This window comes from Dermacentor albipictus, chromosome 1, assembly GCF_038994185.2.
Source record: "Dermacentor albipictus isolate Rhodes 1998 colony chromosome 1, USDA_Dalb.pri_finalv2, whole genome shotgun sequence".
Classification (NCBI taxonomy): Eukaryota; Metazoa; Arthropoda; class Arachnida; order Ixodida; family Ixodidae; genus Dermacentor; species Dermacentor albipictus.
The window spans coordinates 412,137,898-412,165,141 of NC_091821.1; the positions used below are offsets into that span (position 1 = coordinate 412,137,898).

The 27,244-nt window shown below is 46.2% G+C and overlaps 2 protein-coding genes across 2 annotated transcripts in view; one reads left to right on the top strand and one right to left on the bottom strand.

The window, feature by feature from the left end:
* Nucleotides 1-27,244, top strand: part of LOC135913045 (uncharacterized) — a 273,676-nt gene that overhangs the window by 50,300 nt on the left and 196,132 nt on the right. The gene's annotated exons all lie outside the window — the stretch shown is intronic.
* Nucleotides 6,363-25,933, bottom strand: LOC135913031 (glucose dehydrogenase [FAD, quinone]-like). The gene is made up of 10 exons (XM_065445671.2): nt 25,697-25,933; nt 24,477-24,663; nt 22,960-23,091; nt 22,346-22,470; nt 17,023-17,190; nt 10,019-10,166; nt 9,733-9,890; nt 8,612-8,789; nt 7,536-7,758; nt 6,363-6,595 (listed from the first exon to the last, which is right to left on the bottom strand). The coding sequence occupies exons 1-10, from the start codon at nt 25,931-25,933 to the stop codon at nt 6,448-6,450; spliced, it is 1,704 nt and encodes a 567-aa protein (XP_065301743.2). The 3' UTR covers nt 6,363-6,447.

The following is a 27,244-nucleotide window of genomic DNA, read 5'->3' on the forward strand; positions in this document are numbered from 1 at the left end:
AGATGCCTATGTGCGTCAAGAGCCGCTCTCCAGCGGTCATCAGGTAACAAAACAAGGTAAGTTCTACACGGAGCGCTTTTCGAGTAGGCAATAGGACCTTCACTACAAAATCACTACAAAATAGAGCAAATAAACGTTTTCTTCATCATCCTCATCGTGTGTTGTTTTATTCGGCGCCGTCTTTGTAATCATGATTCTCATTTGGAGAGGGTAAGAAGTGCTCAATTCAGCAGTAGGGAGGAATGCTTTAGTTATTAGGCTGAATGCAATAACAAGAAAGCACAGCTTTGACAATTACAGGCTGAGCAGGAAGGGGAAATGGTGAAAGCGTACGTATTGTTATATATATATATATATATATATATATATATATATATATATATATATATATATATATGTATATGTGAACTGACGGTGGTTTGTTCCAGACTACCGTCGGTTGCTCTTCGCTTTTTGAAGAGGCCGGACAAGGTGTATCGAATGAGCTTCTGAACAACACTTTGTAATGTGGTAAACGCGGTTTAAATCATGGATCCGGGACTTCGAAAGGTACCACATAATGCTAACGCATTACTGTCCATTTACCGATAAACTGCCGCAGAATTTTTCTATTTTTGCAGATATGCGGAAGATAGGTGGAGGAGGCGGTAGAACCTTTATTTAGCATGTACCCACACATGCATGTAGCATGTACGGGAAGTCAGAAGTTAAGAGGCTTTTTCTACCGATTTAGGATGTCATGTGATCATCCGTAAAAGAATGCCGGGAACGTAATTATCGAGCGCGAATTTCGGTTACGCTACCCAAAAAAAACTTGTTGCTTCGCGTTGGAAACGACATCTTTTTGTTCTGGTTCTGCGATTTAAGGCTGCAGAGCTGCACCGCTCTCTGCAAGGCTGGAGGTGGGACTGCGGCGCCTTGCGTATATCGTTCTTAGGGCAAATGGCTATTGCGCATGCGCAGTGAAAGCCTTCTACGAATGCGCAGGAACATTTTGTAGGCGCGCTGTTTTAGCATCGTTCGAGTCCACAGAGTGTTTGGTATGGTATGGTATGGTATGGTATGAAGAACTTTATTTAGGTCCTGAGGGATGAGTCCGGTGCTTCAATTTGTTTAGCTTCCTGGTGAAGAAGAATGTGCCAGCATTGTTCGTTATTTCAGAAATAATAGAAGAAACTGTGACAAACGAGAGATAAGACTTGACAGACACGACGAGGGCAAGACCTCACAGTTGTGCGCTCTCGAGAGCCGAGCGAAATGAATGTGCCACTGCCACAAAGGCATAGAGCTGCCGTGAGCGATGTTCACGTTTCGACCTATCCAGCGATAACCGTCGGGCACAGCTTTTTTTTTCGCATTACTTTTACTGGCGCTGTCAGCGCGCTTGTTCATTTTATGCGCATTTCCTTTCGCGCTCGACTTGTCCCATTTTTCAACGTCGAGGCGAGTGAAGAAGTACTAAAGGGAGTGTGGTCGCCTAGCGGAAAGATATCCAAGACTTTAGCCAATACACGGAGCAACACGATACAAAAAGAAGGAAACAAAGAGAAGAAAAATGCGCTGCAGCTACTGAGATATGCTGCGCTGTCAGCTTTGTGTGCTTTTGCCGGTGTATACACGTACGTACTTATACCGGTATTTCGTTTTTATTTTTTTTTATTTCCTCAAGCTTCCTGCAGAATTGAAATTGGTCTAGCAGTCATCTCCTCTAATCATGATCGAACGCTCCTGCGGTCTCTTCTTGATGATGGCCGTAATAAGATGTGGCATGCGCGAGCGATATGTGGTAGCCAGAAAAGGGGTATATGTTTGGCAAACGGATATGAGCTTCAGAAACCTTACGTCGTTGACTCTGCTGAGTACATGTTGGTGCCTTAGCTTCGTTTCGATCTTGTGGTGGTCTGCTTTAAAGGCGAAGCTCCTAGTTGGAAACATCGCCGGGTTTCGTGACTGTGGTTGCGGCCGGGCTGTTCTCTTGCCGAATAGACCAACCGCACAGGCTGTGCGCGCCGCTGGGTTCCTTTCACCATCCCCAGATGGCGCTCGCCTCTACACTGTACACGACCCGTGAGATCCGTAGGTGACGTACACCTTCCAGAAGCGCTTGGCTTTAAAGTGGACAGAAGCATCAACCCGTCAGCAGTCGAGGTAGGCAAAAGACGTTTAGGGTATCGGTGAAAAAAAAAGCACGCAAGAGATTGATACGACCGGATCCTTCACAGGTATATGTAGCGGCACAAGGCCGATAGAAGTTTTGAGGAAGAAATAAAACAAATATTTAGGAGAAGTATACAAAAATGCTAGAACAGAAAACAAATGTACAGCATGCCTATGTAAATCAAGCAGGCTAAGTGACTATTTGTCACCTCCCCGCTTCACAGGGGATGCCACTAAATTATTATCATCATCATCATCATCATCATCATCAACGTGGCAGCGGCGGCGCCGGCCGTGCGGAGGAATGGACGAAAAAGAACCAGAAAGCTCGCCTTCGCGCATAGGCGGCTGCACGGTAGCGAGGAAGTAAACGCTTATTGCGGATAGAATGGATTCCAATTGCGCTACCTACGTATGTGCGTGCTGCCTTTGAAACCATGGTGCGTTCGAGGCGTCCGTCGTTGTCACTAGTACTCAGCAACTAAAGGCTTGGTACAATTTTGGTGCGCCCGCGCTTGTGTGTGTGCGTGCGTGTGTGTGTTTGCGTGTGCATGCGTGCGTGGGTGCGTGCATGTTTCGACTCTTTATCTACTCACATTAAGCTTCGCTGTGTATAGATTCCAACTCGTTGGATCTGTTCGTGTCGATCTGTTCGTGTCGAAAGCATACACTGCCGGTACGTTTCAGCTAGCTGCCACCACCGTGGTGGAGGATATACGTGGCGAAGATAAACTGGGATAGTAGACAAGTTTGCGTTGCGTATTCAAGAATGAGCACTTTCTCTAGCGAAGGAAACCCGTATACCTGCAAAAACGCTTGTGTACTTAGACTTAGGTGCACGTTAACGAACCCCAAGTGGTAAAATTTAATCCGGGGGCTTCAACTATGGCGTCTCCCATAGCCTCACGGTTGCATAGGGATGTTTAACCCGAAGAATCAATTATAAGTAACTTACTGTGCAGTTTCGAGTCATTAAAAAATCGCAATTTAATTTTACCTTCATAGCGTTGCAGTACGTTCTTCAACCACGACGTGAAATGTGCCTGCATATTTCACGTCGTTTCACTATTGTTGCACTTTTTCGAATAATCCTGCTCACGGACAAAAATTATTCTATCTGACACAAACTATTTAAAAAAAAATTCCGGTAAACTTAGAAATGATCACCGACGATGCCTTATATGTGTAAAATGTGTTGATTTGGGCATAGCTTTTGTATGTTTGGGCGTAAGGCTTCTGCATAAAATCTTTATTTTTTTGTCTAATGTTGCTTTGTGACTTATAAAGTCTCTCTTTGTTTCTTTTATTACTACCCTTTTATATAGATAATAACCATTTGCGTCCCAGTTTCAACATGTTCAAGTTCTAGCGCTAGGTACGTGCAGCTACGATCTGCATTTTTTATTCCAACCTCGAGAGTGATGAGCTTTTGTGAAGCAGCCACTCCCAACCCGTCTGCCCTGTCTCTCGATTCTCCAAGAACGGCATTTATGTTTTATTGTGTGAAAACATTTATGAATCCGGCCAACCCGGCTGCCGGCCGTGCCTGCAGTCGCGCCCACTGGCGGCGACACTGCATATGATATGCTTGCAGCCGCAACACTCGTGTAAAGCGCTGCTGTAGCGGTGCGTCTCAGGCCGGTCATCGAGTGAGGCGCAAGCCGGTGCACAGCTGGGACACAGTGATGGTGAGCAGCAGAAAGCAGTGCTTGCGTTTGAATTGCATGCACGGCAAAGGAGGCCGCAAACGTTATTTGTTTCTTGCGAACCACAATAACCGTGTTGCGAGCGCTCTGCGTGCTGGTAGGCGGGATCGCGGCTAATGACACGTTGTAACGCAAGAGGCAAAACGTATAGTCAGGCGGCGTCATGAATGTATTGGATGCCGGCGACGTACCAATCGATTGGCATAGCCTCCAACTTTAGCGCTCGCAAGCAGTGTCCGGGCGAGATGGTGCGTTTTCTCTCTTTCACCGTGTCTCGACACGCCGTATGTCAGATGACGTTTCCACTAGAGGATACTGCAATACTCGCCAAAGTTGGATACACGGCGCATGCATGGCGCGCTGCGTAGTGGGGCATTCGATCTGCTTAAGACGTTGCAGAGACGTTATGTCCGAATTTTGCAATCGGTTCAGCGCTACTCCCAGAGTCGTAGACGGCCGTGGTTCAACTGCGGCTGGCGCTGCTTTGCTAGCTCATTATGTTTACTTACATATAACGACGTCTGCGTTGGTATGGTAGTCTCCTTTATTTATAAATACGGGTATATACTTCTGATACGCAGGCTGTGACATCGAAATCGAAACGAATCAGTGAATCGGGCTTGTTCCCCATGGCTTCCTGTACTGCGGAGAAGCCAGCTCTGATGGCTAAGTCAGTGCGTGGTTTAAAGCGGGAAGTTGTCTGAACTTGTTACCTGTTCATTTCCGAAACACCTCTGCGCAGCTCCCATACGGTCACACTGCGGAAGTTGTTAAATATGTAATCCGCTTTTGTATATATCAAGTCTGAACACTAAAGTGTTGTCATAACAAAGGCTAACCTGGAATTACTAGAAGGGATCATCTTATTTATTCCAGGAGAGTAGTCATTGTTGAGAACAGATCATTGGCCCACATTCACCGACCTCGTCCTCGTGAAGGAGCCTTAGCTATGAGGTGTGTGGTACATTACTCGCTTTAGAGGACATCGCATTGCAGGATGAGTACCTCAGCACTTCTCTGTGAAAGAACTCAATTACTCTGTGAAAGAAAGTTGACTCAATAATGCTGGTTTACAAAGGTGTGAAAATCTTATTGGTTCGGCGGTTTTCAAACAGGCCGTTCTGCATGATGCGCGAAGAGGCCAAATTGTGAGCAGAGTCCCATCGTTGTACAATACCTGGCCTCACCTAGCATTTAAAGACATGTCCCGTAGCTGATACCAGTCTGTATGACCTTTTTCTCGTGTTCGCCGGTCTCGTGAACAGACAAAATTATTCAAAGTTTCTTGCAAAAAGTTAGAAAGAAACAGCTAGAAGAGTCAAGGCGACGTTTTAGAACCGACGTTTTACGTTGACCCTGGCGAACAAAGCGCAGTATTTGCAGTAAAGGTCTCCAGGGCCACGGGTATCGAACATTCCCAGCCCCGGCTTCTTGCTCAAGTACGAGCGTGCGACATGCGGTATATACTTATGTTGTTCTGTTTTGTGCTACTAGAAAGAAAAATTGTATTGAGCAAGGTAACAGTGAGGTTGCAGCAGTAGGATATTTTTATGCGAATCTAGTCGTTCTTCGACGTTGTCATCTGAAATCGCATGAACTCAATACCAGAGGTCGAGCGGACAAGAAGCGAACATGATGTTTAAGAAGAGAATTTTACTACAATATAGTAGAGTTACTGCATTTTTTACTGCGCTAGTGGAATTCACTACGCTGACTCAGGTGAACGTAATCAAGGTGTCCAATTCCATAAGTAAATTCAGGATATTACCAAGTGTTCTCATAGGAATATGGAAGTGTTAAAGAGGAATACAGAGAAGATCGAATAAAGACTACATAATTATCAATTTATTAAATAATATATGTATAGGAAAAGGAAGAAAATGAATGGTGTCAGCTAGAACTGATACGGTGACGTGGCTTACTGAATCGTAAATGTCGACAAAAGAACTTGTATCTCGAGTTACAGATAAACGTTTTGTTACTACTTCGAGAAGTAATCCGCTGAGGGAACATATTGTTCTCTTTGATACCCGGAAATGTCAGGTACCTCAAACCCTAAAGTTCTGAGTAACATTCTCCCAGGATTTCAGAGAATTCGCCTTAAATAGCGCATGCAAAATTCTTACCGGAGCACATACTTTTGAAGCTCACTCGTGAAATAGTAAACCAAGAATGAACTGCAAAGATTGAAGCGGTTGTGCTCAAAATGCTGTGTTCTTTTTTCTTTTTGTTTTACGTCAAATGTTAATTATACGTGGTTCGTGAATACCTTTAAAGTGGTGTTCACGAATATTCAGTGTCACGTGACAGAAAAAAAGACCAGTTTTAAAGAAAATGTGACACAAAATGTTCATGTACGACAATGCACCTTTTAGCAAACCCATCCTAAATGATGGGCCTTGAAAAAGTGGAAGAGTTGTAGGGCGACCTCTGAAATAGCTCGCGGATTCTGGAACTCCACTTCCTTCTCAATTCTTTTACTTTCGTTTCCATTTTATTCACCGCCGCAAAAAATCATCAGGCACACCAACCACGAAGGTGCAACGGTGTAATGCACCACCGGTCTTCAAGCGTGAAGGTCATATTACAAATGAAATGTGCCATAGTCTTCAACGATCATAGCCGCCGCCCTGTTGCCAATCATCATGCTTGGTGCATGTGTGTGGCCGCTTATGATATCGGGCATCGCGGAGGCGTCGGCAACCCTGAGGCCTTTCACGTTCCCTCGGACCCTGCGTACAAATGGCAGGCGTGGTCATTCGAAGTTCTAAACAAATTGCTTTTTGTTCACTCACATACACTCTTGTATGACATGTCTATAGCTTAAATTCACTTCAGCAACTACAGCTGTCTTACTTTTACATGCTATGTTCTCAGTGACGCGCCTGTTATTGCAACTTACCGGTGAGTGCTGGCTATTCATGTCAATACTTTTGCACGTGCCAACTTCTGAGAAATTCTGAGGGAATGAACGCGCTCAGATCAATCCGCAATATCTCGCTTCTGGAACATGAGTAGCTGAAATCTGGCACGCGTGTTGGTGGTGATGTGTTTTATTTAAAGCAGAAAGGACAAGAGATTGGACATAGACACGTCGCTAGACGGTTCTTGATTAATTTGGACTTGAGTCCTCACGAGACGTCAGTTAAAGTATGTGTACGTTTAGTGGGGCCATAACAAAGCGTATGATGCCGGTAGGGATTCTCGATCTCGATTAATGAACCAGTGCGGACCTGATGCGTCAAAAAGTCGGTGCCGCGCATAGAGTTGGAGCAGTCATAACTACAGTGGTTAAATGTACGCCCTCTATGTTGCTGTCTAAACTAACAAACTGTGTCAACGGGATGCGATCGCCGATGGAACCTGTGAGGTATACAGTGCTATGTATCGCTATTTGCTACATGGTCGCTAAACGGGAAGGACCAACTGAAATAAGCTGGGCATGCATAGCGAAGGGTACACAAACAGCGAACGAGTGACGAGTCTTCGCGTCCTTTGCCAGGCGGCTCTACCTGTCAATTAGCGATGCCAGTTAGTGTGACTATGTGTCAATTTGTGATGTTTTCGCCGTTGTTTCATGCATGTCACATCAAGGACAAAGTAGTACTGTTATCACCACTGAAGACCCAAAGGGCGTCGTTGTGGCTGGCAGTATCCTCCCTTTACGCTTACCTGAGGCGTTCGTCCAGGACTGCTTCAGGATGCGAGCCCATGGGCACCGTGCAGCAGATGTGCCAGCCCGCGTGCGCAAGGTGCCGGATCATGCACTCGATGTATTCGGGGCTCCACCGCTGACCCACCTCAGCGCACGGGGGAAAGGTCACGTTCCAGGGCTTGGCGCCAATGCTCTTCATGGCGTCCGTGCTCAACATCCTGTCGACAAAGATCTTCGTTCCTGCAAACGCACACGCCATTTACTTTGTAGTAAGGCTGCCATCGGCACCGCTTGCGCGATTGTGTGCCTTGGAGCTGTGTCCGACCTACTCCACTGTTAACGGAAACGTCGTGATCCTAAGTATACTTTCCTTCTGGCCCAATATCTACGTTTCAGCAACGTTTAGCAAACTGCACGCCGAGTGGGAACATTTGCATGCCGAAGGCTTGTGCGCCGCGCGCCCACTTGCGTGTTTACTTTTTAAATAATTTCTATAGAAAGAAACCTAGCAAGTGATAGTAGCGCCGTCACACGGCCATCAGCTGTGCCTTGCTGTTGGCGAAGTAGAAAAGTTTCGCAGGGGCACCGGCATGTTTGTTCAACGTCAGTCTCGCATGTTTTTACTTTTTACTCTGCGGCACAAGGAGGGGAAAACAATGTCCTCAGAAATGTAGGACAAAAGCAAGTGGTCTTCTAAGTGCTGAAAATGAAGGACATGCATTCGATGCCAGGAGAAGACAAGTTGGGGTTTGATCGAACACGTTTCCACTTTAACTGGTATGATCGTCTCGTAAACACTTGGCCGAACAGACCTGTCGAGGACGAGCAACTTCAACATGCTGGGACAGCCCATAGTGACTGCGTTCTCTGGCATTGGCATATGACATCTGCAGAAGAACACGGAGGGACGTGTATCATATCTGATGTCCACTACAGAGTGGTACACGATAACTGCGAGATACCTTCATCCTACAGTGTACATAAATAGGCTGATGGCGCTGGTACATCCGTGACTGGCTCTGAAAATCATCCGACCAACGGTTTTGTTTAGTATGTGCCGGCTTGCCTTCAAGTGCTAACGACAAATACATGCCTTGAACAAGCGCCCCAACGTCATCGGGGTGTTCGAGGATGTTTGGGTCGATGTCTGGGTGGTCGTTTGGATCCGTGGAGCGCAGTTTAAGTGAACCCCTGGACTTTGGCCTGTTGAGAAGCACTACACCGAGGAAGCCAGGCTCACCGTTCGCGGGCCCGAGAAAGCCGTCGTAAGCCTGCGATTGAGGAAACTTTCAGACCTTATCATCAAAGTTGCGCCTTTGGCTTAAAAGCAGGTTTATCACGCAGTCTTTTTCACTCATCAGAATGAGAGGGGAAAAGAAAAGGCAAAAGATTAAGCAAGGTTTTCTTTTCACAGTTGCCTACACTTTGCGAAGTGTGCGAAGTGGTGTTGTTCCACGTGGTGGAGTGGAAAGGAGGATCGTAAAAAAAAAAGAAGAGAGTGTCCGTGCGCAGAGCCCCACGGAGGAAGATTTACTGTCATAATCATGGATGATCGAGTTGCCCAATTGCCTTAGAGAAACGTCTAGCGGCCCTATGCGTACACAAATAGTTTGACTAAGGCACTGTCATGCACACGTGCACCACCAATCTCTCAGTTTGGTCGAACCATGATCTAATATCCTGCAAGGTGTGGAGCGTCTTGTTGCGCAAAGCCTATGGCTGCGCCTGCACGAGAGAACCTGCGTCAAATGCGGATCATGACTTTTTAATATAACGGCATTGAAACGGCCACTTGGAGGCATTCTATAAGCAACTTTACTTTTTACTATACTTTTGGCACCGAGCAACGTCAATCAGACGTATTCGTCTGAAAAGGCATGCCAGAGAGAAATACATTTTCCTGTGGAGAGGATATCAAAAGAAGTACGAAGACGACCTGTCCGGTCTTTTGAATACATGTTTTCGCGTCTTTTCCACCGCTAAAATTATGAATCAACTATCCGAGCAACAAATAAAATCACATCTTGTAGCTGTATAACAGTGGTAACGATGGACGCCAATCACGCAACAAATTTGTGACTTGTATTGTGGAAGCCGCCATAACAGGGCTCTCCTGGAAAGCACAGATTCCTCGTAAGGTGCAGCTTTTGTTGCGCCGCTGAGAGAGCCCTAACGCCGCTAGGTGAATGTTTATAGCACTCAAGCTGTTCTCACCTCTGGCAGTAAGCCTAGGCCCAGAAGCGACGTCCGGAGTAGCTCTGTGGCCGGTGGGTTCGAATTGGGAGCTATCTCGATGTCGGGAATGCCGGTATCAGCCGCATAATCTGTCTTGAGAAACTGTAGAACCTCGGCTGGTAGCATGGATATCGGCCCTGCCACGAACGTATAAAAATGTTCGCATTGTGTGGTTTCTCTCTGAACACAATAACGCATGCCACAGAGAACTAAACTACTTTATCGATCTCTCACACTGTTAAGGCAACGGACGACAAATCCTCACCGGATCTGTTGGTGGCATATTGCCTAATGTCATCTAGGGTAGAAGTCTGGATGCCGGCGGCCACGTCGGTGCTTACAGGCACGGCTAGGTCCATAGTCACGTGGTCCTGCAGAGTGTGTCCTACAGGAAGGTCGGCTACCAGAGGAATCTGTGAGAAATGTATGGAGCATTAGTTGCGACGATCATGATGTATTGTACTGTTGATGTATTTCATATGTTTGCTTTTGATTCAAACCAGTATCGAGGATATGGCTCTACCGCATAGAAAAAAAAAATGCTGAACCAACGCACATGCTGGAGTCTCTGTGACGCGAAGGTTTAGGGAAGCGGTTATTTAAATGCTTTACAACTCACTGCGATGCGTACGATTTTATTTACCTTCGTGCTATTTAACGTGTAATCACGTGAAATGGTAATGTTTAATCACACCAAAGGTCGCAACTCTATTGTCATACATCTTTAATTTTATGCTCTACATCGCTTACAAGCTATGCGAAAAGACAAACTCCAAGCCAGGTGGATGCACATCGGGATACTTATGCGCAGCGGTGTCACGAGGACGAATGCAATGTACGTTGGTTGCCGAGGGAAGAGTTTGGATAGCAGGCGTATGCGCAGAAAAGTACGGCATATATCTAACAACCTTTAGGGATTCTTTTTCATTGAAATTACAATAAAAGAAAGAGACGTAGTCACGTTATCATGGTGATGGCTACTCCTTTTCTCACAGCGGAAACGACATTATAAAATAGAAGTAAGAAAATGAAAAGAAGTAACTTCATATGGTCAGAAATCCACAGCACAGTCCTATACAGCCATGAACTTGTCAATATAAAAGCCAAATGCAAGTTGCACCAGAATGAGTTTGTGGTGCAATAGACTGCGATGAACACATAAGCAGATGAGGAATTACACAGAGTTAAGATAATGCACGCGCAGAATAAAAAAAAGTATAACACGTAATATAAAAGCACTAATAAGTACAAATATTAGAAGCAAGTTATAGTAACATCGCGTGATTATTCAGTACAATATTTAGTGCTTGTTAAGGATGCCTGTTACTTCATAAAAATGTTAAAGTGCGTTTAATGCTTTCCCCTGTGCTATTTTCGACAGCCATGGGCCCAGCAAGTTTGCGAGTAAGAAAGGCCGGTGAGGATCGATGGAGTGTAGCTCTTGTTCTAGCTGCCGTCTTTGCATAGTGTATATGGGGCATTCGAGGAGTAGATGGCAAACATCCTCATCGTCCTGGACACAGGAGCAAGCCGGGGAAGGAGCCCGTTTTATGCGATATAGGAAATGTTTGGCGTATGCTGTTCCAAGGCGCAGTCGATGAATTAGTGTCTCGGTACTTTTCGAAAGTTCTACATCCAGCTGGTATTTGAGTTCTGGGCCCACTTCGTAAAGAAATGTTTCCTTAGTATGTTTATTAAACGAGGTGGACATACAGAAGTCCTTCTTTAGTCCTCTCACTATGCATTTCGTGTCCATTGGTAATGAAGGGATGAGTTGAATTTCTGCATGTTTATGGGCCTATTTTGCCAACGAGTCCGCTGATTCGTAGCCTGCTACACCAGCATGTCCCAGGACCTACTGTAACATCACTTCATGTTTCCTTCATTACCCTGAGTTAAACTGTTCAGTACTGCCCATGTTATTCGTGCGTGTGGTTAGCTGTCATCAATATTTTCAAGACATGCTAATGCCAATAAGGAGTCCGTGCAAATTACCCTTTTGTTGGTGCCTTATATGTTTTGATAAAAAAGTGGCTTGAAGAATTGCCATTAATTCCGCTATTGTTGGTGGCGACGTGCGTCCTAGTCGACAGGCGTACTCTACCTGTAAGGATGGTATAACATAAGCTGCAGTCGCAGTTTATTTGATTACAGAATCGTGCGTTTAGAGGTGAATTGATTCCTGGTACTTGTCAAAGGTATGATGTAACGCTAATTGTTTCGCCGCTAATGTGGAAACGTCGCTTTTATTTTTAAGCCCTTCGATTGACGTTTCTATTTTCGGAGCTTTGCAGAAGCCATGGTGGGCAGCAGAGGTCTGAGTGCCGAAAAAACTGGTCGTGGAAGTCGTGATTTGGGTTCCTGAAACATGGCATGTATCTGTGCACCCGGGCGGTTCTCTACCAGAGACATAAATGGGTACCCAGCATTGTGCGAACCTTTAGGGATTCTGTACCTCTTGTGTCATAGTGGGACATACCCTTTCTGGAAGATTTGCCAAGATCAGGCATACCCCTAGTGGCACATACGCAATGGCTAGATCAAACAACCTAAAGTAAATCAAAGAAAAAGGGGAACTGAGGGGATTGACTTTGTTAATCATGACCATATCAAGCCAGCAGACAATGAAGAGAAGGAAATAATCGGGGAAATTAGCTGTAGTTGCAATTGAAATGTAGAGAATAATAAGGAAAGGGAAGTGTAAGTGCACGAAAAGAGAACGTATCGCCGATGGGAGCCAAATCCACAAACTCCGCATTATACGTGCGTCGCACTACCAATTGTGCTACGGCGACTGCTATCAAACCGTCCACTGTCTTGGGTATTTGTGTTTAGTAGATCTTGGCCTAGGAATGTTAGCCAGTGCCACAAAGAGCCAAAGTGAGTGGATGGGGAATATCCTTTATTGCCCAATGGCATCACGTAACACGTGATCTTAGGAAAGTGGGCACGTAACTAATAAACCCTCGCATGCTACTTAATGGCATCAAGGCTGCCAGATTCGAGACCCTCGCAATGAATAGACTAGGGAAGAGGAACCGAGGGGCTCAATTTTGTTAATCGTGACCGTGTAAAGCCAACAGACAGTGAAGCCAAGGAAAACTTTGTGGAAACTAGCTGTAGGTGAAATTTAAATGCGAGGGTTTAATAGTCACATGCCCGCGCACCTAAGTTCACGTGGTATGTGACGCCATTGGGCGAAAAAGGATATTCCACATGCGCCCACCTTGGTTCTGAGTGGGGCTGGCTAAGACTCCCGGGGCTGGATCTAGCAAACAAAAATACCCAAGTTAGTGAACGGCTTGATAGCCATCGCCGTAGCACAACTGGTAGTGCAACACAAGCGAAATGTGGTGGTTGTGGGTTCGGCTCCAACCGGCGACATGTTACCTTTTCGTGCACTGACATTTCCCTTTCTTTTATTGCGAAAGCAACTATATTGAAACTCCAGGCGCATTTCTGCCGTCGACGTCGCCGTGACGTTCCGTATAAAGTCCAAGGGCGATTAGAGCCCGGGAACGCAGTTCAATCTCGCGACCGCGACAGAGAAACGGGGCCCGGATGCGTGCCCTCTCCTGTCGCGCACGTAACAGGGGGGGTCAGGCGATGGAGGAGGGGCGTTCCGGCGGCAGCTTCGGCGTTCCGGCGGCAGCGTTCCGGCGTTCCGGCGGCAGCGGCAGCTAAGGTGCCTCGATGTCCTCCTCGCCCGCCGCTCCGTACAGAGCGGAGACAACCGCGGCGTCTACCAGGGTACTGGCCACACGAATCACGGACGCCGTAGCTATCCGCATTTGACGGATGCCGTAGGGACGCGTTGCCGGCGCTCGTGGGTCGTGAAAGCGATCTGCGACGTGGCCAAAGGGCCTCATCTTCAAAGCGATCTGCGATGTTTGCAGAGTGTGCGTAGTGCCGGTAGCTTTGTATGCGCTATCCTTTAGACGTTTCGTTCGTGTTGAAGTGAGAGATGCATCAAGGTCAATTCGCCGGGTGCTTCCGCGATTTCTAGCTCCCGAACTTTGACAGCGAGTTTCCGCGCTGATCGAGCGAGATGTGTTCATGTTTACCTGTGCGTGCGTGACACCGTGCTAGTTAATTTAGAACACGTTGGCGGACTATAGTTGGTCTGAATCAACGATAGAATGTGTAAGCGCGACTGAACAAAGACGTAGAAAGAAACAGACACACGAAGACAGCGCTGTCTCAGTGTGTCTGTTTTTTCCTTCGTCCTCGTTCAGTCATGCTTAGCATATTCTATCATTGTTAATTTAGATAGTAAGCGACCTTTTACGAGTTTATACGACCACTAAAGCTACTATTCTTGCTTCGTACAGCTATCCACTAATTTACTAACACAAGTGGTGCTTCGCCTTCCAGGCGAAACTGCGAATTTTATTATTTTCTACATTTCAATTTCGACTACAGCTAATTTCTCCGGTGCTTTCCTTGCCTTCATTGTATGCTGGCTTTATAGTGTAACGACGTGACATTAAAGAGGACGCGGAGCAGTACCAACACGTACGCCTTACCTGTCATCAAAGAAAACCAACAACGCCTTCTTGGTCTCCGCGCTTAACCTAAATACCCCCGCAACTTCAACCTCGTCCCCACTGGTACATACCCGCGGCAATATAGTTGTGCCATTTGCTGCCCCTTTAAAAAAATAATTGTCCCGATGATAGAGGCTTGGAAAACAGCGATAAGAAACTGCGCAGATTTCACGTCGAAGACATGGGGGTACAACGAGTGAGTGAGAAGTTCTTGTAGAGGACGTTGCGGCGCAAGCAGTAGGACGCCAGCCCTCTTGCAAATAGCCTCGGCACGCTGTTGGTTCCTCCTTCGAGGTAATCAATAAGCGGCAGGCATTCAATGTCATCCCGTTGCTGGCGTGAAAGATCGGCAGTGTCCACGAGTACCAGAAAGACCGTGTCCTCATCGTCTTGTGCTGCCAGCTCAACAGGAGACCGAGAAAGTCAGTCGGCGTCTGCGTGAGGTTTCCCCGACTTATATGCGATAATATGGTTGTAAAGTAAACCAAGAAATACGTCGAATAGAAGCGACCATTTTATTAACAGATTGGCTTGCTTAAGAGATATCTGTGAGCAGACATTACATCTCAGCTGTTATGTATTAATCATAGTGGGACATACCCACTGTGGAGGATTTGCCATGAACGAGAACACACGTCCCTCTGTCCGTCCTTCCGTCCGTCCGTCCTCTTACGCGTGCCCACTGGCCGAAGTTGTCTACCAGCTTGGGCCACTAGGTATATGCTTGCGGTCGTGCTGCCGTCAAAGTCCTTCCATCGCCTTCATTTCAGCTTCGTCATCTGACTCATCCTTCCGTCGTCGCCACGCCTCTAACGCTGACCCAACGACCCAGTTGTCTGGTAGTTTGGGCCACTAGATATCTGCTAATGATCATGATGCCGCCGTAGTCATTGCATCTTCGTTATTACAGCTTCGTCTATACCGAATTTCGTGATGTCGTAGTCGTCAGGCCATACGTCGCATCTCCTGCTTCGTCATACGGTTCTCGTCATGTCGTCGTTGTCACCGCATCCTCGCCATACAATAATCGTAACACAGTCGTCATCATACTCTCGTAGTTATCTCATTGTCCTCATACCGACGTAATGCCACACTCCTTTCTGCGTCACCCTCGTGCAGTCGTTATGCATTCGCTGTCTTGCGTCGTTATCATGTCGTCGTGGTCGTCCCGTAGTCGTCATTCTAACTTCGTCATCAGGCTATCTCCATGTCGTCGTTGCATCGCAATCCTCATCACACAGAGGTCGTTTTACCACTTTCGTCATGCCATCGTCGTCACTTCAGTAACAGCATCCCATTATGGCCAAGGCGTCGTAGTCATACCGCCGTCAACGTTTTGTTGTAATTTCTTTTTTGCTATTCTACGTTAATGAAGCTGAGGTCCTTCAGTCGGGACTGGGCTGCAGTTGTTATGCCATGGTCGTCATTGCGTCATCGTTGGCAGTTGTCACTCTGCTTTCGTTGTCATACTGTCATCGTCATGCCATCGCTGTTATTCCATCGTCGTCGTTCCAGCTTCGTCATCCGGTTGTCGTCAGCTGTCGTCATCGCGTCATCGCGCCATCGCTGTCATACGGTATTCATGATACAGTGATCGTCGCGCCGTCGTTGCCATGCACTCGTTGTCGGCCCATATCATTTGAGAATAATCTCATAGAAATCAGGCCGTGGTCGTCATACCGCGTTCGTCGTTCCATAGATGTGATTCCTTCATCATTTTAGCATCATCATTGCGTCATCGTCATACAGTCATCGTCGTGCCGTCATGCTCGTGTCAAACATTCGTTATTGTGATGCAGTTGCGGTCACGCCGTTGTTGTCATAGCGTTGTCGTCATTCCACTGTCCCCAGGCCGTCCCTGTGACTGTCGTCGTGATAACGCCACCAATATTTTGGAATCGTCATCGCAATGTCGCCGTACCATCGTCTTCATCACACTGTCGTCTTCGGTCCATGGATGTAATTTCTTCTTCGGCAATGCGCCGCCGTCAAGCAGTCGTTGTCATGTCATCATGCTCGTGACAGACCTTGGCACGCGAGTGCATTAGGAAAGTGGACCGGTACCGGAAAGAAAGTATGCCGCGTATAGCCGAAGCAATGGAAGTCCCGGAATGACCACTGCAGATTCGAAAGAAACGTGCCTTTATTAATACGCTGGGTAGCTACATTGCTTGTATGCTAATCGCATTAGTGCCGACAGTGATCGTGAGGTGACTTCTTCCGGAATTTCTTGTGCTGTAAAAACTAAGCTTACTTTGACTTGGGGCTTTCGCGAACGCGTTATAGAGGTTGGTGTTAAAAAAAAAAAAAACAGAGCTTAACGTCTTATTCACACAACTCGGTCGTAACAAGCTCGTACATGCGCTTTATGAAACGCTAAATATAGAATACAAGAAAACTGTGCGTCCAATATGTATTATTTCTTTTTGTTCGGCGATTTTCACTTTGATGATATCGTTTTTCTTGTACTTATATACCGCACAATAAAGCAAGAAATCGCATTTGATAATCACAGCTTTGTCTTTTCTGTCACTGATATCTGGTCCAATCTTCAACGCTGTGAACGTAGATCTAAAATGTTAACTCGATGAAGAATGCGTCCGATGCCCTATGTTCTACCTTGGCATGAACAAGGGAACGATTAGGTGCACGTTTCGAAGATATATCTGCGCGCCATTTCGCGCAGACGTACCGCACAAAAATAGCGGTGTACTGTTACTACCTGTAGACGCTCGAGGTCCTCGCTGGGCCCTATTCCGGATAGAATCAAGAGTTGAGCTGATCCTATCGTTCCCGCCGAAAGGATCACTTCCCGCGCCGCCGACACCTTCTGCGGCTGGCCGTACCTGGTGAATGCCACGCCCACAGCACGCCTGTCTTCGATTATCACCTGTTGATTGAGAAAGAAAGCGAGATGCCGGGGATAAGTGTTTACAATCAAAGAGTCCGGTCTGGTACTTTGCACTCAAGGAAGGGTAAAATACTTTATGAAGAGGAATGGAAAGAAGGGTACAAGCAAGGGAGCGTAAATTGGAAGTGCAAATGAGAGATGACCCTCAACATTTCCACAGAATATTTCGCAGACCGGGTAGCCGAGTCTAGGGAAACTTTATATGCACATACGCTCAGGCGTTGAGCAGGCGTGTGTATTTACAGCATTCTCTGGTCAAATGCGGCGTCTTGCGCCTCCTATTTTTTTTCTTTATTACCGGCTTGGCAAGTACATACAAATATTGTCAAATAAAACCGAATGTTAAAACGTCTAGTCGTTACTAAGACTGACGTGTCATGTTAAAATGGCTTCATCGAAGCCAAACTGTCCAACACTGAAAGCCAATTTGGCGGATCACTTAGCAGTTTCAACACTTCGCTTGTATAATTAACATTCTCGGTAAAATAATACATTGCTGGCCTTGCATCAACATCAGCATTGCGTACAGCCATACGAGTTCGCCACACACTTTGCATACACAATAGCATCAACATGTCCACCGGCACACCGTCAGGTTCAGCACATGGCAAAAACCTTATTCCGAACGCAGTGATAGGAAGCTCCTTTTTTAATGTTCTTTGCAGGATGTCCCAAAGAAAGCGGGCATCGTGGCAGTCAAGAAAAATATGTTCGACAGTTTCTTCCTTGTTACATATAAGACAGTTGTCTGACCATGGGACAAACAAGCCCTTGCTTCTTAGCCATGGCTTAACAGGCAGTGTGCCGGTATGCAGTTTGAAAAAGAATGATTTTGTGTTAGCTCGTACAGGCATATTATTGACTCGCTTGAAAACATCTCGTTCAGGCCCTAAGTAATACATAGAACGATACACTGGTGTAGGTATAAATACTTCAACAAGATCCTTATACAATTGTTTTCGTGACACTGCAAACAAGTAGTCTTTCGAAAAACGAGCGTTTAGAAGACGTATCGCCATGGAAACTTCACGCAGATAGCCCTTTAGTGCCATCGGTTTGATTGCGTGCGACGATACAACAAAATCGGGCAAAGCGTCGCGCAATCTCACTTGGATTACCGTCCGCAGAAACCCATCGCTTTGGTCGCGGAAGAAAACAAATCTCGATACAAGTTGCTTGAAAAACAAATGCGTTAAACCAAGTCCCCCATTGCGCAATGTGTGAAACAAATTACTTCTGCTCGTGCGTTCCCACACCAAACCCCAAATAAACTCTGCAAACACTCTGTGTATTTTTTGAATTGAAGATCGGCTCATGCATAGCACCTGCAGGACGTAGAACACCTTAGCTACTAAAAAGATATTACATACTTTGGCCCTGGCAAACATCGAAAAGTTGTGGCCTCCCCATTTGTTAGTTTGCTCTTTCATTCCATCTCTCTCGCTCGTCCAGTATTCGATTGGCTCACGGTAGGCACTGAGTGGAACCCCAAGATAAGTACCGGGTAATACACTCCATTGCATTTTGCAAAAGACCTCTGGTGCATCTGGCCAATTCTCGTGCCAAAGCCATAAACATTTTGACCAACTTATGGCACTACCGGAAGCCTTGCAAAAAGCTTGGGCTTCCCTCACAGCTTCTGCAATGCTCTGTTTATCGCGACAGAACACTGCTATGTCGTCGGCATAAGCTAAAACTTTTATTTCTCTACCAAGGAATGTGTACCCGCGAATATTATGGTTATGTAGTAACTTTAAACAGAAAGGTTCTAAATAAAGTGCAAAGAGCAAGGCCGAGGTCGGACAGCCTTGCTTTATGCTAGACATTACTGCAATCCGCCTGCTCAGTTTGTTGTTAATAATTAAGTTTGTGGTACAACCATCATACATCATTTTTACCCCGTCCAAAATGACTGATCCGACATTAACATAATCAAGAAGTATAAACAGGATTTCGTGGGACACCCTGTCGAAAGCTTTGGCCAAATCTAGTTGTAGCATAGCTACATGATCTCCCATCGTATCGCAACATTCAAGTATGCTTCGCGCTATATGTATATTTGTGAATATAGTCCTGCCTTTTATACCGCATGTCTGATGTGTACAGTCGACCAAAAAAGTTTACGGACCAAGAGATCTGACAAAAAGCTGAATATATCCTCAGTCTCAAAACACAGCCTGTTATTCCCGTTTCCAGCCTTTTGTGGCATATGCGAACAACATTCTGACGCCAAATTTTACTGGCTGCTTTTAAAGGCTGCTCGTATATTTTGAATTTTCTGAGATGCCGTGGTCCGTAAACTTTTTTGGTCGACTGTACCTACTAGGGATTTGACTACACTTTGAAGGCGATGGGCGAGCACCTTCATAAATACTTTATAATCAATATTTGCTAAGCTTATTGGCCGGTAGGTCTCTACGGATTGAAGTTTAATGGGGTCTGTTGATTTAGGTATCAGTACTACGTGTGTCTGTCGGAAAGAAGGAGGAGTCCATTTTTGTTCGTAACACTTGGTTATGACGCGGTGCAGAGCCTCAGCCATTTCAACCTTGAAAATTTTATATATCGCTGCCCCAAGTCCATCCGGTCCAGGCGATTTCCTTACACTAAGGTCATCTATAGCCTTTTCAATTTCTGCTACAGAAATCGGCCTCTCAAGGGCATCCTTGAGTTGACCATCAATTTTCGGCATAAGAGGTAAATATTCACTCTTAAACGCAGAGATCTCGCTTGTCCTCTTGCTTAGCAGCGTGCTATAGTAGTCAACGAAAGCACGTTCTATCATTTCCCCGTCATTTGTAAGCTGCCCTTGAAAAACGATTTCTTTTACTTCCTTGGTCATAGCGTACCTCTTCTCTTCACTTAAAGCTCGCTTGGTGGGCGTTTCACCCAGCCATACGCGTTCAGCGCGTGCTCTTAAAACCGCGCCACGATATCTCTCTTCATCAATCACTTCAAGTTTCGCTTTAATTTGTTTAATATCATGTGCAAATATACCAGCCCCGCCGCTTTCCATGTTCAACAGGTATGCCAACGTGCATTGCAGTTGCTTTTCTTCTTGCTTTTGTTTCTGCCGCAACACGCATGCTCTCTCTAAAGCAATTGTTTTCGCTTTGGTTTTGAACATCTCCCAAGCTTCTACAACATTTTTTGCATCCTCAAGGAGAACAGCGTCTAATTCCTCTTTTATTCTTTTAAGAAATACTTCATCTTGCATAAGGTTGAATGCGCGGTTACGCGTGCACACACTGATTAGATAGTGCATTGGCCGGTGGGGGGTAGGCGAGTAGGGGACGGGGGCTTGCTAGCTTACTTTTGGGAGGTGTTTTCATGAAATAACGATAATTGTAATGCACCCATGCCAACCTTAAGTTCACGCTGATCTTCGCGCTGAAATCCACATGGTTAATAAGGTATAGTCAGGTGGCGTTATCGGTTCAACCATCTTCAAGACCTCAAAGTGCTAAATATGCGAACAGGCACCAGATTAACACAAGGCCCACAAACACAGTGCTGACTTCGGCAGTTTCATTGAATAAGGGCGGCAAAAAAGGCTCATGTACACGTGCAAACTCAAACTATCCATACGTAAAAGCCAGTGATGCGAAGGACGCGTTTCGTGTAAACTTTTTACCTCAGTGGGCAAAAAAAGGGCAATTATATGTTTTTTTTACTGGAATAAACAAAGACTGGGTGTTTCTGACGTCACCACGTGTACACTTGAAGTGACATGGAAGCGGGAGATAGAGTCCTCTATCTCTACGTCTATCGTGCAATTAACTACTGACTTGATTGAACGATACCAAAAGTACAATGCCATGTAGGGTGCATATGTGGAAAAGAGATTACTGTGATTCTTCTTCCTGTTCGGAAATAAAAACGCTATGTCAGGATGGCTTTTACTTTTTAATTACCCTCGTGTGTTCGAGTATACTGCCTCTGTTCCGTGTGCAATAAAACTTATTGCTTCTCACTGTGTCTGTCTGAATTACATTGTCACGTGCGTTGTAAGTGCGGAAATCTTTTAATCACGTGCCACCTTGAATATTTGGCACACTGCACGCGAGAAAAAAGAGAAAGCAGCGATGACGAAGCTTTAGTGAAGATGTTGACATTGACGAGTTACCCAGTAGGCCGCCCTAGCGTACACTTTGTAATGCGGTGATACATTAAACGGACGCTAAAGAGAAAGACAAATTTTTTCGACCGCTGAATTATTTGTTTCAAAACTCTAGTTTCGTTTATTTCGCGATAATAAGATTGTTATCAAAAAAATAAAATAAAAATAAAATGAACATAAAAGTTTGCTTTCTTGAAATTCCCCCCGAAACCCCAGGGCCGGTAAACGTCAGTGTGACGTCGCAAATTTGAAAGCGTCTTCCGGCATTTAAGACGTCCTTGGTTCAGTAAAAAAGCCTGGCTCTTTTTAGAATGCAATGCAGTCCATGTTTACCGACAAAATGTTAACTAGACCTGAGCATACGCCGTCAAAATCCATGACGTCATGGCAAACTGGTGCGGAAGATCGACGGCGCCGTCGCCAGCCGCCTGCCGTTGTGGCGTCTCTTATGCCTTATACCATGCCTCCTGTTAAAGTAAAGAGTGGCTTTCTTTCTCTTTTACTTGTATTGTAGATGGTAGTTTACTTATACGGCTCAAAGGACTGTTGTCGAATAACTGAATTTACGAAAAGGGTGCTACTTAAATTGAGGACGACGCAATGAGCTGTGGAAAGAAGAATGGTGGGTGTAACGTTAAGGAATAAGAAGAGAGCACATTGGGTGAGGGAACAAGCGCGAGCTAATGACACCTTAGTTGAAATCAAGAAAAAGAAATGGGCATGGGCAAAGCATGTAATGAGGAGGGAAAATAACCGGTGGTCATTAAATGTTACGGACTGGCTCCCAAGAGAAGGGAAGCGTAGCAGGGGACTGCAGAAAATTAGGTGGGCGGAATAAATTAAGAAGTTGGCAGGAACAACATTGCCCCAATTAGCACATGTTCGAGGTAGTTGGAGAAGTATGGGAGAGTCCTTTGCCCTGCAGTGGGCGTAGCGAGGCTGACGATGATGATGAACTGTTGTTCTTATTATCCCGTCAAATGGCGGTCTGGGAATTTGGATGTTCGCACCTACCTTCGTTACCTGGCTGAATGGTGCCACGTGTAGATTTGTCCGCCCTCCGACGACGGGCTGGATGAAGGCCTTGCTGGCGCTAACGCGCTCCCCGTCCGCCACGTTGGTCTGCAGGCGAGAGCAGCCTGGGCTTGGAGAATCGCGACGTTGTTGGTTTGGTTTGTTTTTATTAACGTGGATCTATCCGGCAATCTTGCAAGCCTAGACATTTCAAGGGATAGCAGGAATTTGGCTCACAACAGACGAGTGGAAAAGAGGGTATTAAGACCACTGCCCGCACACACAAGCACACAGTTAACAGGAACACACAAAATCGGCCAGGGTGAAGCTTTAGAGGAAATCACATATAAGTGCGAATTTCGTGACTGAGCAGAATTTTCTTTTTTTCTTCTTCTTTGTTTTCGTTGTGCGGCAAAGAGCGGAAAGTAGAAACTTTGGAAGTGCTTTTGGCGCATGACTGCAGGCAGCGAAGCCGGCTCTACACATTTCGAGTGCGTTGGCACAAACAAGAAACAGAGAGAACGAAAAGCAGGGAGGGCTAACCAGACCGCGTCCACTCAACTTCACGCGGTGAAGGGAATGGGGAAGCGAAAGCATTTCAGCGCAGCAGTGACCTGATTGCGTGCGGCCGTTGTAGTCGACGTAGGGAAAACCCGACTGATTGCAGGCCTCAAGCAGGAGCTGGCCCAGTCGAGTGCTGGTGTTAGCGTAGTCCACCGGCACCTCGCCACCTGTGCCGTGGTACCCTGTCGGCACGTAGAGATAAAAGAAAAGAAAATCAGACTGTGATGAATGCATGTCATAGACATACGGTGAAGTACGTCGCTCTGCTGAGGATATCGGTGGACTTTCACTTCTGCATCTTTCACTTCTGGATTATTGTGGTTTAGTATGGGGGACCACAACACTAACAAACATGAATAAAATAGTTACACAACAAAAGGCACTCCTCTGGCACATGTCCAGTACCAATCCCCTGTCGACGACAAAAACTTTGTCAGAGAAATACAAAGTTATATGGGTAGACCGCTATTACGAATATCGCGTTTTACGTATGTTTTACTTTGCAAAAGAAGAATTGAGGAATTGGCTTACATCCATAGCGGCCTTGCAGCGCCATAAAACACCAGTACCTCTAAGAAACCCTGATCCTTGGTATGTACCACGTTTTCGCACTGAATACAAATCACAATCTATTAAACACAATTTACCAAAATTCCTTAATCATTAAACTGACACTTCTAATTTTTCTCGCAGGGAATCGAAGATGTGTTTTGTTCACATGTAAACATATATATTTCATGTATAAGGATTTTAATTGTGTGGTGCCCTTTGATGATTCTTTTTCTTAATCTTATGAAATATCCTTGAATGATCTTGTTTCTGCATCCTAAGATAAATATCCTGTCAATAGGCTTATATTTGAAAATGTTACAATTGTTTTTGTTTGATGTTTGATGTTATATGTTTGATGTTTTAAAGTGCTCTCTCTTATCGCCCTGCCATGTACAACGCCTCTTTGGTCCAGTCAAGCTGCTTATGGCAGCTTTTAGCCCAGGAGGACGTTTCTAGTGTGTACTAGAAGAAGTAATAAAGTGGAAGTTGAATACTAGCGCCCAAGTTGCACGGTACGCTGCTCGCTTTATGAGTACTTGAGCAATTCTCGACTCACTCGCTTACTCACTCAACCAGTTCGTCAAATTGGGAAGCGTGAAGATGTAAGCAGATAAAGGCGTGCCACCTTTCCGGGCCCTAATACCTACAGCATATGTGCCTCGCTTCCGCGAGCTTCGCGGAGACATCCCCGCTGAGTTGTACGGAGCGCCGTTACGCTTACGTGATACCAAAAGCAACAAGTGGACATTTGAGTTATTGTCAAAATTGCACAGTTGAAACTAATTCAAACAAGAACGCGATATAGCGTTAACTCGTCCATGGCGTTATCTGTATGCAGCCTTTTCTTGCTAATCTCTGTCGATAAAATCTCTCTCTCTTCTTTGCGCGGGCTTCCACTGCGTTACAATGACAGTGTGTTGCTATGCATTGGGTTAAAAAAAATTTACTACGACAAGTTGTCATTCCAGCATCGCTATTCTGGAGTCGTAAGGTGCCTACATTCAGAGGTACTCACCGTCCGGCGTTCCCGCGCGATAATCCTCGATGTCCTTGAAGTAGGGCAACACGTCGTCGTACGCCCACCCCTTGGCTCCGTACTCTCGGGCCCACCGGTCGTAATCGTACGGGTGTCCTCGTACGTACATCATTAAGTTTATTACGCTGGTGCCGCCGAGTACTTTGCCGCTGGGCAAGCTGAGTCGCTGTTCACGAAAGAAGAAAAATAAAAGAAAGAACAGGACGTTCTTGTGAAAAGAAAAGGGCACGAATTGTGGAGTGGGTTCGATCCGGGTTCAACCTAAGTTGCAGTTTTCAACGCCCCTCAAAGCTTCGTTAATGTTGAAGCGGAATCTGAACACTATATAGAAACTTACAAGCGTCCCCAAAACACGAGCTTTTAGAGGTATATTGGGAGATATGTGCCTATACATTGTTTGTTCTTGGTCACGTGATTTACACTTAACTGGTTTAAATACCTTACAGAAAAAAGAAAGCAGAACGATTGTATCGCCCTTGGAGTGCGTTGCCTTCCGTTTCTTCGCGTGGCGTTTTCCACCTTGAGAATGTACTGTCCATAAACTAATTTATGCCAAAGGCTTCAGTTTAATAGTGGCTTTATGCGGGTTTAATGAGTTTCTAGTGCAACGAGACAAGTACACGCCGTACCACAGCCCACAAATAGGCACAGGTAACTTGTGCCATGCGTAAGCTGCGTGCTTTATAGAATCCAGTTGACATGCGGCCGAGTGTACATTGGTCAGATATGTCTGTGTTTTAATTATTGGCTATATAAGAGAGCACGTCGCATATGTCACTTTCGTCAGTTGGCGGAGTTCATTTGCCAGCTCACTGCAGCTAGTTGTAGGCTTGCGGTTGCCATCTAGAATTCAAGGATGCTAGGATACATAAAGACAACACGGGCAGCCGCCCGTGTTGTCTTTATGTTTCTTTCTTTTGTGTGTGCTTTAACTTGCGGCAAAAAAAAAAAAACATGTCTGATATTGTGCTGCGTCGCCAGTAAAGGCATCTATGCCCTGCCGCGACTCTTGCGTTAGCCTGTGATGTTTGCAGGCACGCATACACGCACACGCACACACACACACACAGTCGTCCTAGACACAGTTTAACTTGACCCTCTTCCTAAACCTCGACCTGAAATGGCTGAAATACGTCTGTCAGCACTGGATCGACACTGCTATAATAATGTAGTGATAAACTCGAGCGGGTCGCACTCACCTGTTCCCGGAAAGAGAGCGCTGCGTTCTTCTGCGGGACGGTCCAGTAGGCCCAGTCGTCGTGCCCTCCGATATTGGAGGATGCGGTGGCCGGTATCTGTCGGCTAGCTGTCTCCAGTCCTCCGGCTTCCAGGAGCAGCACCGTGACGTTGCGATCCGCCGACAGCCGGTTCGCGACCACGCAGCCAGCGGATCCACCGCCCACTGCGTTCGAGAGAGGGAGCGTTCTCCTTGTCATCCGTGGATTGGACGCGTCAAATGGCTTTCTTTCGCGCTGCCATGTTTCTAAACCGCGTTCATTACAGCGTAGTAACCGCTCTCGATGACGGTGTGCGCCGGATTGCGCAGGGAGGGTGCGTAGCTTCTTTGAGCATTCTTGCTTTCGCTGGAACAAGAAAAAAAAAGCGACAATACTCGTGTTCTGCTTGCTGTCGTTTTACGCGCGGGCGTCCGTGAAACAATGACATTCTCGGCTTTTTTCCGCTAGCGCTCGGCGCTGTTTGTAGAAATTAGGTCTGTGACACTAGAGTCTAGCTTCAAAAGTTTTGTATTTTGTGTATTTGGGGTACTTTCTTTTAGTTTTGGCATGTGTGCTGCAACGTACGTGCATTGTCTGCTCTGTTCTCAATTTGAAGCACAAAGGCGATCGATGGCCAGCGCATTCACGAAACTAGATGGTCGTACTCTAAGTGAACAGATAATACTAAGGCACCGTCCCCACCGATCATCGGCTCAGAAGGCAGTGAAGGCACTTTTGCGCTTTCTGGCTCGTGCGAGCGCCCTTGCCTCCGTAACGCTGTCCGTGCATGCCTCTCTTTCTCCTCTACTCTCTCTAGTTCTGTCCCTCCCTTTTTTCCGTTCCCCTTGTCTCTTCCGCCAGCTTTAGGTAGCCAGCCGGACTTCTGACTGGTTAACATCCGAGCCAGCTTTTTTTATTTCTCTTTTTCTAACTGCCTCGGCACTTCCCGCAGCTCATAGGGGTGGGACAGCAGTCGGGCCTTGTGATGCGTTGCCGGTATAGTTCTGAATGGGGAAGAACTGTCTGCGTGCGTTCCAAGTATCTGAGGCGCCGTTTCCACTTAGCGCGTAATGTGGACATTAAGCCGAGAGAGAGAGAGAGAGAGAGAGTGAGAGAGAGAAGACAGGAAGTGCAGGGAGGTTAAGCAGACAGACGTCCGGTTTGCGACCCTCCACTGAGGGAAGGGGATATAGGGGTGAAGCGAGAGAGAGGTAAGAGAGAGGGAACGTAACCGTGAAAGTTAGAGAGTAGTGTTTAAGTTTACACGTTCAGATAAACCGTAACTGCGAGTCTGAGGCGATTTTCTCACATGCAACTTAAAGCGATTTGATATGGACGTCAGTCGGGGTTTTTAATTTTCTCGCCCCATATTCGCTGCAAGCTCGACGATACTCTGTGTGGTTTGTCACCTTTGGGAACAATTCGCGGTGACGAATTCGTCGCTTTTTCTGATGGGGAAGTGCAGCTTAACTTCGTCGTATAAGAGGCGCTCCTCGCTGAAAAGTGCGTAGCGCTTTTTGCGCGTGAGTA